Here is a 16,604-nt window from a genome sequence, read left to right on the forward strand (position 1 = left end):
TTTTTTCTGACCTCCTATTGACTAAGATACAACCTGCCACAGCTCAGCTCTCTGCATTTCCAGCCCATTCTCTGCACAAGATTAAACAAGTTGCAGTTCCTTTGTTACCTGATCGGGTAGTCACCTTCTTTTTAAAGACTTTTATGGTTGCTCCATTTGAAATCTGAAAACAAAAACCAAACACATCACACTGAAACGGAAGAATTCACAAAGCCCTCGGTTTCATTTCCTCTGTCCCTCAGTCTGTGGCACTGCAGAGCATATCAGCCTGCTTCGCTCCCACCATGGTGTGTGCAGCTCTCAGCAGGCAGCCAGGGCTGCAGTTTGTCAGCCTTACCTGGCAAGGCGTGCAGGCAGCTCTTCCAACAAACCGGGCTCTAACACCTTTCTCTTTCTTTGTTTTTTCTGATTCAGCCCCTACTTGGACATTTTCATTTTCACATACTGCTTCGTGCTGCTTCTACAGATTGCCCTGATTGAATTCTCTGGCTCCAGAGCAATAGGATCTTACAGGAAGGTGAGGAAGGAAGGGGAACACAAGGATGGTGTCTCTTCTGGCCCCCTTTCTTTCAGCTCAGTCCATTCCCTCCATGCCCTACAGAGGGGCCACGTTGAGGGTCCAGCCTGGTGCTCCCAACTACTTTCAAAATGAGCAAAATACTTATGCCCTGTGCACTGTAAGGTCAGGATCCGAATAAAGCTACCTGGTGATTTCTAGGAAAAATCTAACCCCCTCCTTCCCTGAATGCACACTGCTGCCAGGATAGTAACTATTATCTTTAAAAGAAACTGACAAGTCATGCTTTTATTATCAGAGTCACACAAAACCAGCTCCTGCTGAGAACTACACCACTGCTCTGCTGTCAAATGCTGTGTTTTGCCAAGTGCTGTGTACTTCCCTCTATAATTACAAACACAACTGGCCAGTCCTAGGAAGGGATCTCTGCCAAGATAATTTAAGTGTTTTTTAAACCTTGGCAGCCAGCCTGGTGGAAGAAACCAGTTTTAACATTAAGATACTCTATCAAGAGCTGTGTCTCTCGCCAAAGAAATCTGCACTTACACTTGCTCCTGGAAAGTAAATGCAATCTATTTTGTAAGTATGACTTTTTGCAGGGTTTCTGTTTATCACAGTGTTCCAAGAGCTCTTTCAGGTAACACAGAGTGCTTTAAAACACACTACAAGTGAGAATATGCTCTAAGTCTGGCTTGTGAGGTAACACAAACCCAGAGATTCTTCCTACATGGCCCTGAAGATAGGTAAACAGGAACACAGCTACCCAGCAGCTCACCCTATCCAACAGCCATGTGGGCAACATGCACACTCCACTCCCTCTCCAAGAAGCAGGAGAGCAGCTCGATGCTGAAATGTGTTGGCTCCTGTCCTGAGGGAGACAGGCAGAGCTCAGTGGGAGAACTGTGCTTCCCTCCAGGAGCCAGAGGCGTTGGTGCAGCGCAGCCATGATCCCAGCCCCCACTTCAGGTTTTATTTCTGCTCTTAGATAAATTATGCTCTTAGCATTGAGCGGAATACGCTTTCCCTTCTTTATCACTGCTGCAGCAGCCATACTTGCTGTTTCTTTCAGTGTGATCCAATTAAATAAAGAAATAGCCCTTCCTTTCATGTCCTGCTGCCTTTATCACTTTCATGGTGGGATGCTCCCATGGGCACCTCAAAACACCTTTACTTTGTCAAGTGTGTTACTGAGGGGGAAAAACAGGGAGGGGGGAGATCTGTTCGGATCCACACAACATGGAGTACTGCTACTTTGCAAAACAGAAGATGTAGTAGTGTGGCTCTACCCCTCTTCCTTGTTCTCCAGGCCTGCTGTCCTCCCTGTAATTCATTTCTTGTCAGTGAGCTCCCTGGATCATTCAGATTTGCTGCCTGGGGCTGTGCCTACTCCTGGAACATGCAATGCAGATATAGATTGAGAAATAGACCTCTGACTTGGGAAGCAGATCTGAAAGTGGCTCTCTAGCTCTCTTCTCATGTGGGAAATAGGACATCATGATAATCAGCAACTTTCTTGTCAAGGCTTGTGGTTATTCTCAGGCAAATAGTGAAGACCTCATAAATAATCACATCAGTAACCCTACCAGGAGCGAAAAGTTAGAACAAAAGGAGTATGTAAGTCAGAGACACATGAAAGTCCAGTAAGAGTACAGTGGATTTGGTTCCTTCAGAAACACTACACAAAAATGCAAGCATCCACTACCTGAACGTTTTAAAATCGGTACAGAAACTAAGTCTGCTTTTTCCAGAGTGACTGGTGATTCTGGGACCTTTACAGCTAACTGGACACCTTTACACTCCTTTTTGTATTAATATGCATACATACAAGAAAATAAACTATATATGGTAATGGCTGACACTTGACAGGAAGCCACTGCCTAGAATGTCACCAAGCTTCTGCCTAACACATACATGATTTTGTCAGTGTCAGAAGAAGTGAACTAAAATATCTAAGAGACAGATACCCAGCACAATTTCCATGAGGCAGCTGCTAAGCTATAATTAGTGTAGTTACAGCTTTGCAATAACAGCTGAGCCTCCAACCTAACTTGCATCTGCCTGCAGAAACCTCAGACGAAAACAAGGGCTGGGACAAAGATACCCAGGGATGTCACTGACCAACTGCAGCAGACCCATTTGCCATGAGGAATGTCACCCTTTCACCACGGCATGGCATGAGCTCAGGAAGTGCAAAACGTTGCCTGGTAAAATCAGGGAGCACTTGCAACAGCTGCCTGTAGTAAAGAGGGTGGGTACTACCACATTAGACAGAAGTTCAACTATCTAATCAGATTCAATCTACTTTGACCTTTGCTGCAATGTCTTAAATTTGTACAGAATCTTTACAAACAGAGTGGAGGAAGCCCCATGTTAATCTTTAGACAAGATTCAAGAGAGGCACAGGACAAGCTGTATTTAAGACACTGGATGGTGACTCAGGACACCTGGGTTCACTGCTGCCTCACCAGAAGGTAAGGAAAGCAAAAAATGCCTCCAGAAATCTGTCTGTCAAGCAACTCCAAATGTGCTTGCTCCAGCTCTGAGCAGCCCTGCGCTCTGTTCAAGCTACAAACAGTCCTGCTAGGAGCCCCCGTATCTCTCTGTGGATAGCACTGTATATGCTCACACAGAGAGCAATGTGTTCACGGCTGGCTCAGGTTTCTCTGCACCATACTGCATTGCATGGAACACACATATACTCATCAGAAAAACTTCTAACTAAATAAAAATTGACTATGTGTTAAGAGCCAGACTTTCAGATTCAACAAAGAGGCACGAAGAATGTTCACTAAAAGCACTCAACATGCTAACCTAATTTCTAAAATCTATCTGTAAGCATCACAATGTGAGCTCCCATATCATTTGAGACCAATCACCTGCTGAACATGTTACCTCAGCCCATCACCCTCTATTTTGACTAGTGTCAGTGGAAATGCCTTAGATGGGCAACTGAAATGCTCAACAGCAGTAACAGTTCACCTGGTATGCTTGAATCAAACAACCCTGCAGCAAGCAAACCTCTGAAAACTAACAGAGAACAAATGACTCATTGGCAAGAAAGTTGCGTGTCACACAGCTCTTTCCTTCTGTGGACGATGCTCAGCTGTCTCTTCAACAGTCTGATCAATCAAGATACTTCTGTGCAGACAGCATTTTGGAGCTGGGGAGAAACTGCTTCTTGATTCATTGGTATGGCTTCCATGCTTACCTCATAATGACCGATGGTATTTAGCTTTCTTATCCCATCCTCCATCACCTCAGAGGAACCATCAATATCTAACAGCTCTCTTTGCTGCTCCTCAGACACCAGTTCTGCAGTACGACAGCAACAGAAAACAATTACATTCTAATGGCATTTTCACTGCACAGATGTTTGTAAAGAAAAACACCACCTAATTATTTTTGGACCAGTGGCTCCCAACTGAGCTGTTTCTCTCTGTCCTTGTCCTAGGTCACACAAGATTGGTTTTGCACTCCCACACTACAGATTTGTTTTCTGAGATAACAGCCTGGGTGGCTTCCACCAGCCTACTGGTGCTTCACTTTGTCTTGGTCAAGGCAGAGGTTTTGGAGGTGCTTTCATTTGATCTAGTTATTCTGTTGCACAAGTGTGCCTTGGTGTTACAGCCACATCGGGACCAGAAGAAAGGTTTCACAAGCCACTGTACAAGACTGTTAGATTTCCTGTTGGAGCATGTGGAAGCGGCATGGTGGCAACTTCAGGCTTTTATCTGACCTTGGGCTCTTGAAAACCCAACAAGAAATGATGGCTCAACTGATTTGCTGGAATGGGCTAATTTACTTCTGTAGATACTGTGTGTATCTTTGTGAGTCACTTGTGAGCTATTATATAAACCTAATCTGGCTGTAAATAAACTATATTTGCAGGTTCTCCTGATCAAGGGAAACGTAGGCCTATTGGAAGGAACAGTGGTAGGAGGGATAGCAGGTAGGGAGTAAAGTACTTGGTAATCAGGACATGCCTTCTAATTGACAGGATTTATCAATCAGCTGTATTGAGGTGGATGGACCACCTTACTTAACCCAGAAAAGGAACATATACATTACATGTGTTCAACAAATAACGTGTTTGTCAACTGCATGCTCAAGTCCTTGCAGAAGTGAAACAGTTGCAGTTCCAATGTTCCAAGTGGGAGTATAAATGATCTAGTATTTCCCTATAAATTCCTTACAAAAGCTATGTTCTGCCTATGCGCTAGAAAAAAAGAAATGAAAGAGAACAGTAGCAATTCCTAACAAGAAAACTCCACAGACAGACCAGCAAACACCATGAAAATACAAGACAGTGACACACTCTTACCAAGACCAATTTCATCCAGCTGAAGACCATAGAGAAAGCCATTCTTATTAAGGAAAGCCTGAAGACTCTTTTCCTTGGCTTGGCCAATGGTGTCGCAGTCCAGAACATTAACTTGGATTGTCTGACAGGCATCTCCGCTCTCATTTTCTGGGATTTTTTCAAAGATAATATTCACTGTCTGGAAAAAAACACGAGAGATTTTCAGCATATTTATTATTTAAGCTAATTCAAACGAAGATTGTGAAGGAATTACACAATGAAGCATTTAGAATTCCTCGTGTCCAAAGGATAAAAGATACACAGCGATGTACTTCCAAAACTGTATTTGGTATTCTGCTTTTGTGCAAATGTATTTCAGTGAATTATCAACAAAATAAAAAAGACAGGAGACCGGGAAAAATTACAATGCATGTTCTAAAAAGAGCATGTCTTTTATTTAAAATGAGTGCCTTAAAAGCAAAACTCTAAGCAACTAAAGATCTGATAGGGTTGCTAAGTAAGTTGTCATGGTAAGCATGATTGATTTTGAGTGGAGAGGAAGCAGTGCCGAAATGCGTATTTACACCAGCAGATTATGCTGAGTGCCTTGTATCATACAAAAAAATACACCTCCCTTGGAGACGTAAGTGTCTGCATACAGCCGTCTCTCTAGAGGCAGCAGGGATAGGGCTACTGCAGAAGCAGAAGGAAAGGGAAAGCAAGCTGCAGCAGATAGAACCCAAAGTGGTCCAGATCTGCATCAAAAAGTGTAATTTATCCTGTTAGTTATCGCTGCAGGTCAAACACCCACACAACCTGGACAGCTACAACACCCCTGCCCTTTAGCTCACAGCTGCTCTTAGCTGGGACACAACTCATCTGCTAGGCTGCACACAAGGTGAGTATGGCCTAGAGGAAGGTGCCAATGACTCTGTGTGACCATCTCCAGGGAATGTTTTCAGTCAGGTTGTACTTCTGGTCAAACCAGGCAGATCAACTGCCAAAAGGCAGGGGAAAACACAGAACTGCTAGTGCAGGGCACTGATAACCATCATTTGCAGTGCCACAGCCTGCTCCTTGCAGGAAATCACAGTTCAGCTACACAGATACTGCTAGAAGTGTCTTGGGGCAGAATTAAAACAAGTGTTTTAGGTGCCTTTACCTGACTGCAAGAAGCATAGGAAAATCTACATACTCAAACCACTGTGGCTGTTGGACACTTCTGGTATAATCCGTATCTTTTGAGTGAAATGAGAGGACTGCAGGTGTGACTCAGTGAAGGAGTGATTGTTAAAAGAGGAAGCAATTTAAACATGTTTTTTTCCCCTGCTGTCATGTGAAGGAAAGAATTTCTGTGCAGGTTGCTGCAGGGAAACTTTTCTCTCTTCTTAGAAAAATGGGTAGTTATCAATAGTTGTAAAATGCTATTATTTTCTGCTTTACTACCCAGCAAAAGAGGAAACTACAACACACTGGTGGTGAAAAACAGTAGTCCAATGAGACATAAACTAACTTTACTGTTTCTACAGAAGCAAAATGAGTATTAAAAACAGGGCTGCAGAATTTAATAAAGACTATAGGATGCAACTGAAGTAACAGAGAATAACATAATCAGGGCACCAAGACGTTTAATTGTGGAGAAAATGAGTCCATGGAAAGGACAGATGGAACAGAAGAAGAAGATATGTGGGAATGGTGCCTGCACAAGGAGAAGCAGACTGGATGCCATGCCTCAGGTCGGGATTTCATGCGGAAAATTAGTAAAAAATATATTGGAACAGGACTGATGGAGTCATGCTTGGTTAGGCCCACAGAGCAACTGAACAGACAGCAGTCCTGCCCTTGACTTTGATTGCCCTGAGGTCATGGTCTTCTAGGACAAAAATGTGGACAGGGACCAACTGTATTTTGTCTTTGAAAAACTCATTTTAATCAAAGTCCTTGTTTCTTCTTGTCTCCAAACTGATCTTTCTGGAGTAGCCACTCACACTTTAACTGATGTTGAACTGTCTTTACATCCTCAGAATCATTCCTTCCTTTAGTTGATCCTTTCCTTCTGACATTATTCCTACACTGCAATATTCATGTAACTGCTTAATTTCCTCTTCCTTTCAGACTGTTGAGAGAAACTGTCTTTTTTTTTCTGCTGCATCTCCTTTCCAGCACATGCTCTCACAGAGATCACACATAAATGTGCTGCCTCTTCAGTTATTAGCATGTGACAGTCCTCCCGTCCTCACTCAACTCACTGCAGGATGACAGGACTGTAAAAAGAGAGCAGCAGTCCTTTATGTAGGTGGAATACTAGTCATTTATGAACTCTTTAATCAAAAGTACCCACAATGTGAGGGTAACAACACTTTACCACTCAAAGAAGTGGTCAGGTGGGAAGAAATATTTAAACACACTAAAGTCTCTAAACCAAGAGAGACAGTTAGTTTTGCTGAAACGATTTCCTGCAGAAATTAATCTTAAGTGATGTAGCAATTGATGAGAAGCTAGGAGAGCCAATTATTATTAAGTCTTCCCTCTGCAGCTGAAGTTTTCATAAATCAGGTTCAACCTGTCTGACAGCACAATCCTGACTTTGGAAACCGTTAATCAGAACCTGACAGTCACAATCACTGCATTTAGACACAAAGAGTAGCACTGAAAAAAGAATCAGAAATTACTGTAGAATTATGAAAGCCCTTTTATGATCAGCTCTGAAGGTCAGAAAACGTTTAAGAGGCATGACAGGAGCACACATGGAAGTCACGAGGAAACGTCATCAGGCCTTGTTTTGACTCTCACTTTGCAAAGGAAATGAAAATACAAGTCAACTTAGGGGAAGATTCAGGAGGAAATTACAGGATGTGTGGTTCAACCAGTAATATCTCAAGTCGAGACTATGCACTTGAATTAGTGATTAGCAACACAAAATCACAGTGCTCTTCAGCAAAGGCTTAAGACAGGTTGCAGGAATTGTTAAAGGCTACTCAAGGAGCACCAGGCAAGCATCTGCAACTACCTGTATAGGAACAGGCTTGGAATCTAGCTAGAAGACAGGAGCAAATTTGAAAAAGCACGTTTTCCACTCTTGCAGTGGCAGAAATAATGACATTTGAAGCCAGTGTTTACAGATGGTTTTCCAGATTTGTAGTTTTCTTGAAAATGAATTTCAAACAATGATTTATTTAGGAAAGCTATTAATAACCACAGAAGATAATGAATGAGATGTGGTTTAATAAAGAAATGTGATAATGCCATATATTTTCCAAGAAAAATCATCTGGGATTTTCAAGGGCTCTTACTCATTAGCCTGTTCTCTATTTAGCTGTGCATGTGAACAAAGCAGATTTCCATGTATCAGACAGACTCAAAAAACAAGAAAAACTTTTGACTGGTAAAAGTTAGAGAATTTTAGGTGAAGGAGACAGCACCATGACGTAGAGCACAATGAAAACTACTCCCGTCTCCTAGACTATGAAATACAATGAACAGAAAAAATCAGCTCAATCTTGTGATCCTTCTGTAGCAGCCAGAACAGAACACTTACCCATGAAGAGGTTACAGAACAGCTAACAAACTGGCATGAGAAAAAAGTTACATGAGTTAAATGTAGGGACTATGTAAAGCACGGGTTGTACTCTCAATGCTATCGTGTGATACTCAATCTGTATCTAATTCAGAAGACTCTCCCAGAACCAACATCTGCACTGCTGGCTTCCTAGCGAGGGCTGTTGTCTCATTCTCTGCTGAAGAAAAACCCCATATGTCACATGCATCTAGTAGCTTCTCTATCTCCCACAAAGCATGCCTAATAATACCGCAACCATGGCGTCTTACTAGGAAATTGGGTTCCCTGTCTCCGCTTTAACCCCCTACAGCCCTCCCACTTCTTTTAACAACCTTCTTTTAACTCATAAAGCAGCTGCACACTCTAAACAACCTTCCACCACGTGGCTTCGCTTCACTTTCAATAAAAGGTTGTTGGTGGAGAGGTGAAATAGATAATTTCTTCCCATCTAAAATGCAAACTCATTTTAGCAAAGAATTCAACAGCCCCAATCCCTTTTTTAAAATAAGCAGTGACTATTCAAACAAAGGCCAAAGCTCCAAGTCTACCAAAAGAAGAAGTCTCCCCTGGTTTTCCACAGGAGAGACGCCACTAAGAACTTCTCCCATGCCAGGCTGGCATTGTACAGCGTTTCTATTTAAAATGAAACACTTTAGTGAAAAGCTAACACTCAGCTGTGCACTGCACTTCTTCATCAGTCATGGGGTGAATTATCCACCGAGGGGGGCAGCTGCTTGTCTGCCTGTGAGAAAGCAGGCTTGCTTCCTCAGCCTGTGAAAAGGCTCCATGACACATCCAAGTCTCTTTCAAGGCAGTTTTATTTCTCAGTACTCAAATATAAGCACAGCATGAAACCAAACAGCTCATACTGGGACCAGTGCTTTTAGAAGCATCTTTCCTTCAATTCCTCTGCCTGAGTATTTAGTCGAGCAGCTCATCTCTCTTCAATATCTGATCCTTCCCAGCAGAGAGGGATAACAACAGCGGGGTTTGCTGGTCCTGAGGTCTATGGCCTTTTATAAAAAGGCATGGGGCCCAGCCAAGGGACAGCTCTGATACAATTAAAAACCAACGTGTTTCTCAGTTCTCTTTTTTCCTTCCTGCAAACGGCCTGAAATTTAGAAAATCTCTCCTGTCCTTCCTTCTTTCTCTATGTCCAATTCTTCTTCCGTCTCCTGACCCAAGATTTTATCTGCATAGTGTTTAGGAGAAGACCTGTGGACCTCCCCCTAATTTTTAGGAGCCTGTTTGTATCCTAGTTGTGCTGGTTTGAAACTGAAGTTGAAATCCTGAAAGGACAATTTGCATGCAGAATGCCTGCATCCTTGCTTGTGCCCTGCCACTGACTTCAGTGTTGAACTCCTAGCAAATGCATCCCTGTGTCTTCAAGTGCCAACATAGCTTAAAAATCTGGACATCAAATGCCTGCAGATGTGCTTCAGTATCTTTTTATCCCCCTCATTTTGGCTGTTTGGCAGTTTTTACACTTTGCTCTGGACAAGTAGGTTTTAATGTACTGCTTTGTGGGTCTGTGGAAAGGGGCAAAACAAAATACCAGCAAAATACTGCAAGACTCAGAATGCAACTGCAGTGAGAAAATGTGCAAATGCATTTTAGAACTCTGCTCAGGATTTATTCCATTTAGAAAATCCTTCAGGTGGAAATTTTCTTCCAAAGAAAGTAGAAAATACTCTGTTCCCTCTCTGTATACTCACAGGTCCTTCATGTCATTGCAGTGCATGTGAAACGGTTAGTGAGAGAAGAAAAGCTGACTCCTTCCACTTTAGCAACCTGTTAAAAGCTATTCTTGAAGAGAAAATGTGCATAGCTGGCCTGCTTCCCCAGCCCAGAAAGCCTTGATGTTCCACTTAAATCTCTATCACAGTACAGTTTTAGTTTCCGGTGTAAATCTTACACAAAACACCAAACAAAACTGTTTCTCTTTCCAGACAGAACTAGAGTCCTTGCGCTCCATCTCTGTAATTTTACTGCAGGATCCTCCCTCCTTTTCTGATGGTTTTTAAGGGAACGTTCAGCCACTTCTCAACTGAGTTGAACAAACTGCTGGACCTTAGCAGGTAAAGCTGATTTATTAACTCTGTAACAGTATCATAATCTCCTATTTAAAAAGCTGGGATACAAAGGCAGCAAATGTCTGAGAAAGGCTGTCTGATCTCTCACTTCCTCACCCATCTGCAAACAGCCTTCCTGACTTACAGAGTCCTTCAGACCACTTCCCCTGCCTCCCCTTCACTGCAAGCTGCCCACAAGACCCTATCAGTGACTGCATGCATAGAAATAACACTAGAAAAAAGTATTTAAGGCAGTGTTCAGCAGTTTCAGAGTCAGACATCCCCCTACGATTCCCTCAACTTGAATTTGTGCTATAAATAAGAAAAAGTCAATCAATTCCACACGACCAGATGTTCCTGCATAGTCTACTAGTAGCAGGCATATTGAGCTTACTTGCAAATTGTTGCTTTGCATAACTACTGGTTTTGTATCCTATGGATATATATAGCATATACTTAAATTTACCCTGGATTCCAAATTCATGCCAGAATGCAGTGCACAAGCAAGGAAACCAGAAATACGGTATTATGCATTTAATTTTTAGTCACAAACTTCCTTTCCAAATGCACACTGTGACAGCTTAGCTTGAAGCACCTTCACATGAAACTTCCAATAACAGCTTTGTAAATTACTATAAGAAGATTTGACTATAAATCTGTTTGTCCAAAAGCTTTCAGCAGAAAATGTTTCACAGAAAGGTTGTGATTCCAGTGAGCTTCCTACATGACACAGTGAGCCAAACCCAAAGGATTGCTGACCAGCCAAATTTCCAGGGTCACGCAGTCTACTGACGTATGTGTGGTATCTTAGGATCTTCAGGTTCTTCCCACAAAACAAGAAGATGGGCAGACCTGGAAGCTCCAGCACTACCTGAAGCTCAGGACATGGGCTCCTGAATTCTCCTCCAAAGCCACCAGCACTTGCAGTGTCCCTACCATTGCAGTTGCTCTGAATCCCAAGCTCTGAAGCCCACTATTCAGTCGCACTTCTCATACTCCTACGTACGTCTGGTAACCCTGACAGGAAGCCAGGAGTTAAGAAAAGAGGAAGCCATGGAAATGACTGGAGATGCAGATTTTTAAGTTCTCAGACTCAAAATAAGTTGGAAATTCTGGGGAAAAAAAGGACTCTGGTTATTCTGAAAACCTTTTTCAGACCTCCTACTCAAAAGTCACAATTTTTAAGTGCTCTGAAGTGCAATAATCCTTGCCGTCCCTTCTCTCCTCAGTGTCAGAATGACAATCAGTAAGGGAATTTCAGCTTTCAAAGAATTCCTGGTATAAGTGTAAAATAGGAAGCACTTTGTAGGTGCTTTGAGAAAGGCAAGAAATCTATGGTAAAGTTCAGAAACTCAGCCAGACTTCCCAGATCCCTTGTTTTTAACCAAGCGACTCAGTAAAATTCACCACAGTGTAACCTTGCTAATTTGGAGCTAATAACATGGAAACCCGCAGCAAATTATTGCTGTCTGAAGATTAGCCACAAGTAAATACAATAGAAAAACAAAACCTCTGCATTCCATCCTTTCATTCATTGGAAAAGTGTAATTTAGTTTAAATTTTAAGCATACGTTTATATTTTTGTAGTACATTTTAAAATAACAAGGAATTTTAATACCCTGAGACTTCATTAAACCTAACCTTTGCCAATTAAGGCATGCTGTGAAGTAAGGAGTGAGTGCTATTTGTGAAATGTATAGTGGTGAAATACCAGCTAGCTAAATACTATTTCATTTTGGAACTTTGCCAGCCATAGCAATTGTATTATCTGGGTACTTAACCATCACCTTAGTGTTCAAGAGCCTTAATTTAGCTTCCCAGAAAAGGAGAAAACATTGTAGTTGTCCACTTTTGGAGGGAACACAAACTGGCAAACATACCACTGTTTTGAATTCGGACACTTGCCACAGCAGCCAGTCTTCGTTCAGCGTGTACAGGGCTTTGCAAGTTATTGCGTCAACAGGTCCTTTGTTTATCCTCTGATTGAGGGTTGTCACTAGCAAATAGAAAGGTTCACCAATTGTCTCCTAGGACATGGAGAAAAAGCAAGGAACATGTTTATTTTTGTAATCATTAAATGGGCACAGATAGCTAGAAAAAGCTCAAGTGTAACAAATTATTTCCTTTTAACTAAGTTGTTATCTTGCAATTAGAAAAGCAAATCCCTCTGAGCAGATTTATCCAGTTATTTGTTTAACCTCCATCCTTTGCTTTTCAGTGTGAAAGTCTCATGCAAATAGCAAGGGACAGCTGGAGCGTGTGGCAAGATAAGCTCACAGCCCCTTGCTGTGCACAAGCACACTACAGACAAGCTGCTCCTACTCCACCTGGCAGACGCTTCCCGGTTCCACCAAAGAGTGGGTGGGGGGTGAGACGTGCATGTGTTCACATGCATACTTCAGCTGTTTCTTCCTTTTTCAGGCTAGTGAGAAAACAGGCTAACAACTAGTTTCTTTTTGAATTGAAGTCTCCTCTTGCTTTCCCTGGAAAAAAAGCCTTGAGAACTGTAGGGGGACTTTCACTGGTCTTTCAGTGAAAGAGGACTTCCCTCTCCAGCCTCAACCCCAGGTTTTCAGGAAAGCACCTGAGAAAGGATGGATCTGTTTCCATGTGACACCATTCCCACAGTCTGGCTACAGCCTCTCACTAGCACATCTCTGTAAAGATGACTGGTGTACCAAGAACAGATCTCTGACAGTTCCTTGGCTCTCTTCTGGGGTTACAGAAAACTGGTGCAAAGCTGCTGAGCTTCAACAATTCTGCTGCTGTATCAATGCAAGGACCGATCTGAGTGTTACCAACAGTGCAACACTGTAACACCATCACAGTGGTAAGAGAGACAGGAAGCATAACCAAGCACTGAAACCAAGAACAAAGTGCTACCAAGTGGACAGAAATAAACAAATGGTAAAATTAAAAAAAATAAAAGCTTAGTCACTTAGCTCTTGAAATTTGCAACGCTGCTTGGAGGTTAGAAAGTTCGGAAAGAACATTAGTTTTCCAAAAGATGGTATCCCTAATATGTCCATTATTGGTAGCTTTCCAACAGCTTGCATAGAAAGGTACAGCTGCATTTTCACAAGCATGTCAGTCTTTTAGTATGATTGCTACATATCTCATAGAGTCAAAATAATGTCTGACACAAGAAAAGAATATGCTAGAATTGCAAAATTACCCAAATCTCAGCCAAAGAAAAGATACAGTCATTGCTTACAGATGACCTCTTTTCCTACACCCCATTGATGACAGCTAAGTCACCTAAACCAGAAAAGCACATATTGGTAATGTTAACGTTAGATCAAGTGCTTTAAACCATTCCTTCTAACAATTCCTCTGGAAGAAATCAGTTAATATTCTTCGTGTATCTTGCATGGTGAAAAGATGTACACATACCCGGAGAAATCCTGAAAGGCAGACAGACATCCAGTTTGTCAGGAGTTTTTCTACCACAGATTCCGTTCTTCTGAGCAGGAGCTTAGGCTGCACATTGCTTGATTGCTCCATCAAGTCCTTTGTCAACACTTCCAAAATATGGGTTAGATAAACTAGCTTAGTCTGTAGTGCAATGGTCAAGAAGGATGCAAACAAGCACCTGTGGAAAAAAGAAAAGGAGAAAAAGAGAATGCTGTAATATTGGAATTTCCCTTCCAAGTCAACTTTAATAAACAAACCACACTTTAATACAGCTCATATCCTAAGTTTCCCTCTCAGGCACAGAAAGTGTCCACTGATCTCTACACAAATACAAAAAACCACAAGTCCATCTGCTCTCATGATTATTTTTCAAACACTATTTGTGTCTCTAAATGTAATTCTGCTGAACAACACCTGCTTCAGCAACAGAACGTTTCTAAACTGTACAACTGTTGATCTAACTGCAGGAAGTGTTTACAGTTTTGAAGTGAGTTTTCCTGCTCCTTTGCCTTTTTGTTTACATGCACAAACATTCTGATTTCTCTTTAATAGCTTGTTTTAATGGCAATGTTTTTTCTTTCTCAGTGTGTGCAGATGGAGAAGATGGAAAAATGCTCCGGAGTAATGCAAGCTTGCTTTGCAAGAAGTTGAAATTACATTTGTGAGCTACAATCCATGTTGTTTTTTCCTGCTAATTGTCTTGAAGATTATAAGCATAATCATACTATACCTGTCTTTCACAGAGAAATTTTTCTGCTTTTCAAGGGTGTGAATGAGAGTAACAAGAAAGCTCTTGTTACAAATTAAAGCATGCAACATGTTGAAGCTTTCATCCTTGCTCGTTTGGTCTCTGCTCTGGAATAGTTAAACAAAAATAAGCAAACTGTAGTTTGGCTATGATGGATTCTTCATGCTCAGAAAAATGGTAAGCAACATATGGGGTAAGATCCTGGCCTCATTCAAAGTAGTGGGAATTTTGCATTTATTTCATAGGTCTCAGGATTTTACAGAATATGCATTTGGGTTTGTGTACAACACAGAGTACACACATGCAGAGCATACAGCTTCTGTCATGCACACAAAGTAATGAAAATAGGTAAGTTTGCCTGTCATTTCCCATGACTAAACGATGTTTATTTTACTTAAATAAGTCATAGTACACACTGGGTAACAGCAACCTAGGTATCAATTTCTTTTTACATATAAAACCACGTAACCCCCCTCATGGGGGAAAGGGAACACACTGAAGATGCAATCATCTGATGTGTTCTCGGACAACACTGAGATACAAGACACAATCACTCTTGAAAAAATACTTATTAAGGCATAACACACTACATCAACTTACCTGTGGCATGTCTTCACTGAAGATGGATGCAAAGCCTCCTGACTAAAATATAAGACAGGTTATATTTATCATTCTTACCTATACCATAAGTTTCTAACACATGAACATGTTAAACACACCGAGCATGCTCCTGATGGTGTACAACTTGAAAGAGAACAATGGAAATGCTGGTTTCTAACGTGGCTTCACTGTAACAGCTCTACACAATAACTTCTGCAAAGGTGCTGCCAAGGTTCACTGAAAAGTGAACTCTCAAAGGTAACCTTCAGTGTTACTCTGTGTGCTACTCCATGCTGCCGAGCTGCCCTGGCAGAGCAGTCAACTAACGCTCTACAGGAAAAGCTGTTTATTACCCTTGTCTATGAACATGCTGGTGTGCAAGGGGTGCTGCAGGCTGCTTCCTTCTTGGACGGCAGTGATACCCTTTGGTATATGGGGTTTCTGTAACAGAGTGACACTTCAGTTCATCTGCCTCCATTCATTTCAAGCCACTTAATGAATGTTCACTAATGAACTCCCCAGGAGGTCCACGCTGTCAGTCTCTGGAGAGGCACAGGTGCCACCACACATCCAGTCCTAATGACAGCTCTCACAAAAAATAGGAAGCACCCAGTTCTCAAATACCTTGTCAATGCCTCTTGTCTGACTCTTAGAGCCTGTAAAGTCCCAACCCAGCTGTATGTTCCCAAAGCAGCACCCTTGAGAAGCAAATCCACACTAGTAACATTTACTGTCATCTGCTTTATCTGTGGTGCTGGGAGCCCCAAGCTTCCTTACAAGATCATAGAATCACAGAATGATTTGGGTTGGAAGACATTCAAAGATGATCTAGCTCGACCCCACTGTCACAGGCAGGAACACCTGGCACAGGTTGCTCAAAGCTGTGTCCAACCTGGCCTTGAACACTGTCAGGGATGGGGCAGCCACACTTCTCTGGTTAACCTGCTCCAGTGTACCTCCTGCAACCATCCTCACCGTAAATAACTTCTTCCTTATGACCAATCTAAACCTGTCTTCTTTCAGTTAAAACACATTGCCCCTCAACCTGTCACTACAGGCCCTGGTAAAAAGTCTGCCTCTGTCTTTATTATGGGCCTTCTTTATACTGAAAGGCTGCAAAAAGGTCTCCCTGAACCTTTTCTTCTCCAGGCTGAACAACCCCAACTCACTCAGCCTGTACTTTACAGGAGAGGTGTCCCAGTTCTCTGACCATCCTCTGGACTCACTCCAACAGGTCCATGTCTTTCTTGTGCTGGGGACCCCATGGCTAAAACACAGTACTCCAGGTGGGGTCTCACAAGAGCAGAGGGAGAGAATCACCTCCCTTGACCTGCTGGCCAGGCTTCTTTTTATGCAGTCTGGGGAACGACTGGCTTTCTGGGCTGCAAGCACAC

The 16,604-nt window shown here is 42.2% G+C and overlaps 1 protein-coding gene across 1 annotated transcript in view; it reads right to left on the minus strand.

Annotated features, from left to right (window-relative positions):
• PLXNC1 (plexin C1) overlaps positions 1-16,604 on the minus strand; it is a 71,636-nt gene that overhangs the window by 10,794 nt on the left and 44,238 nt on the right. The window contains exons 18-24 of the mRNA XM_061351273.1: positions 15,211-15,252; positions 14,593-14,717; positions 13,842-14,040; positions 12,329-12,475; positions 4,839-5,016; positions 3,726-3,829; positions 109-163 (exon numbers count right to left, since the gene is read on the minus strand). Coding sequence (XP_061207257.1) covers positions 109-163; positions 3,726-3,829; positions 4,839-5,016; positions 12,329-12,475; positions 13,842-14,040; positions 14,593-14,717; positions 15,211-15,252 — 850 coding nt within the window. The remainder of the gene's footprint in view (positions 1-108; positions 164-3,725; positions 3,830-4,838; positions 5,017-12,328; positions 12,476-13,841; positions 14,041-14,592; positions 14,718-15,210; positions 15,253-16,604) is intronic.

The sequence above is a fragment of the Neopsephotus bourkii genome, unplaced genomic scaffold, assembly GCF_033783945.1.
Source record: "Neopsephotus bourkii isolate Nb327-2 ecotype Australia unplaced genomic scaffold, CSIRO-AGI_Nbou_v1 NB_567, whole genome shotgun sequence".
Lineage (NCBI taxonomy): Eukaryota > Metazoa > Chordata > Aves > Psittaciformes > Psittacidae > Neopsephotus > Neopsephotus bourkii.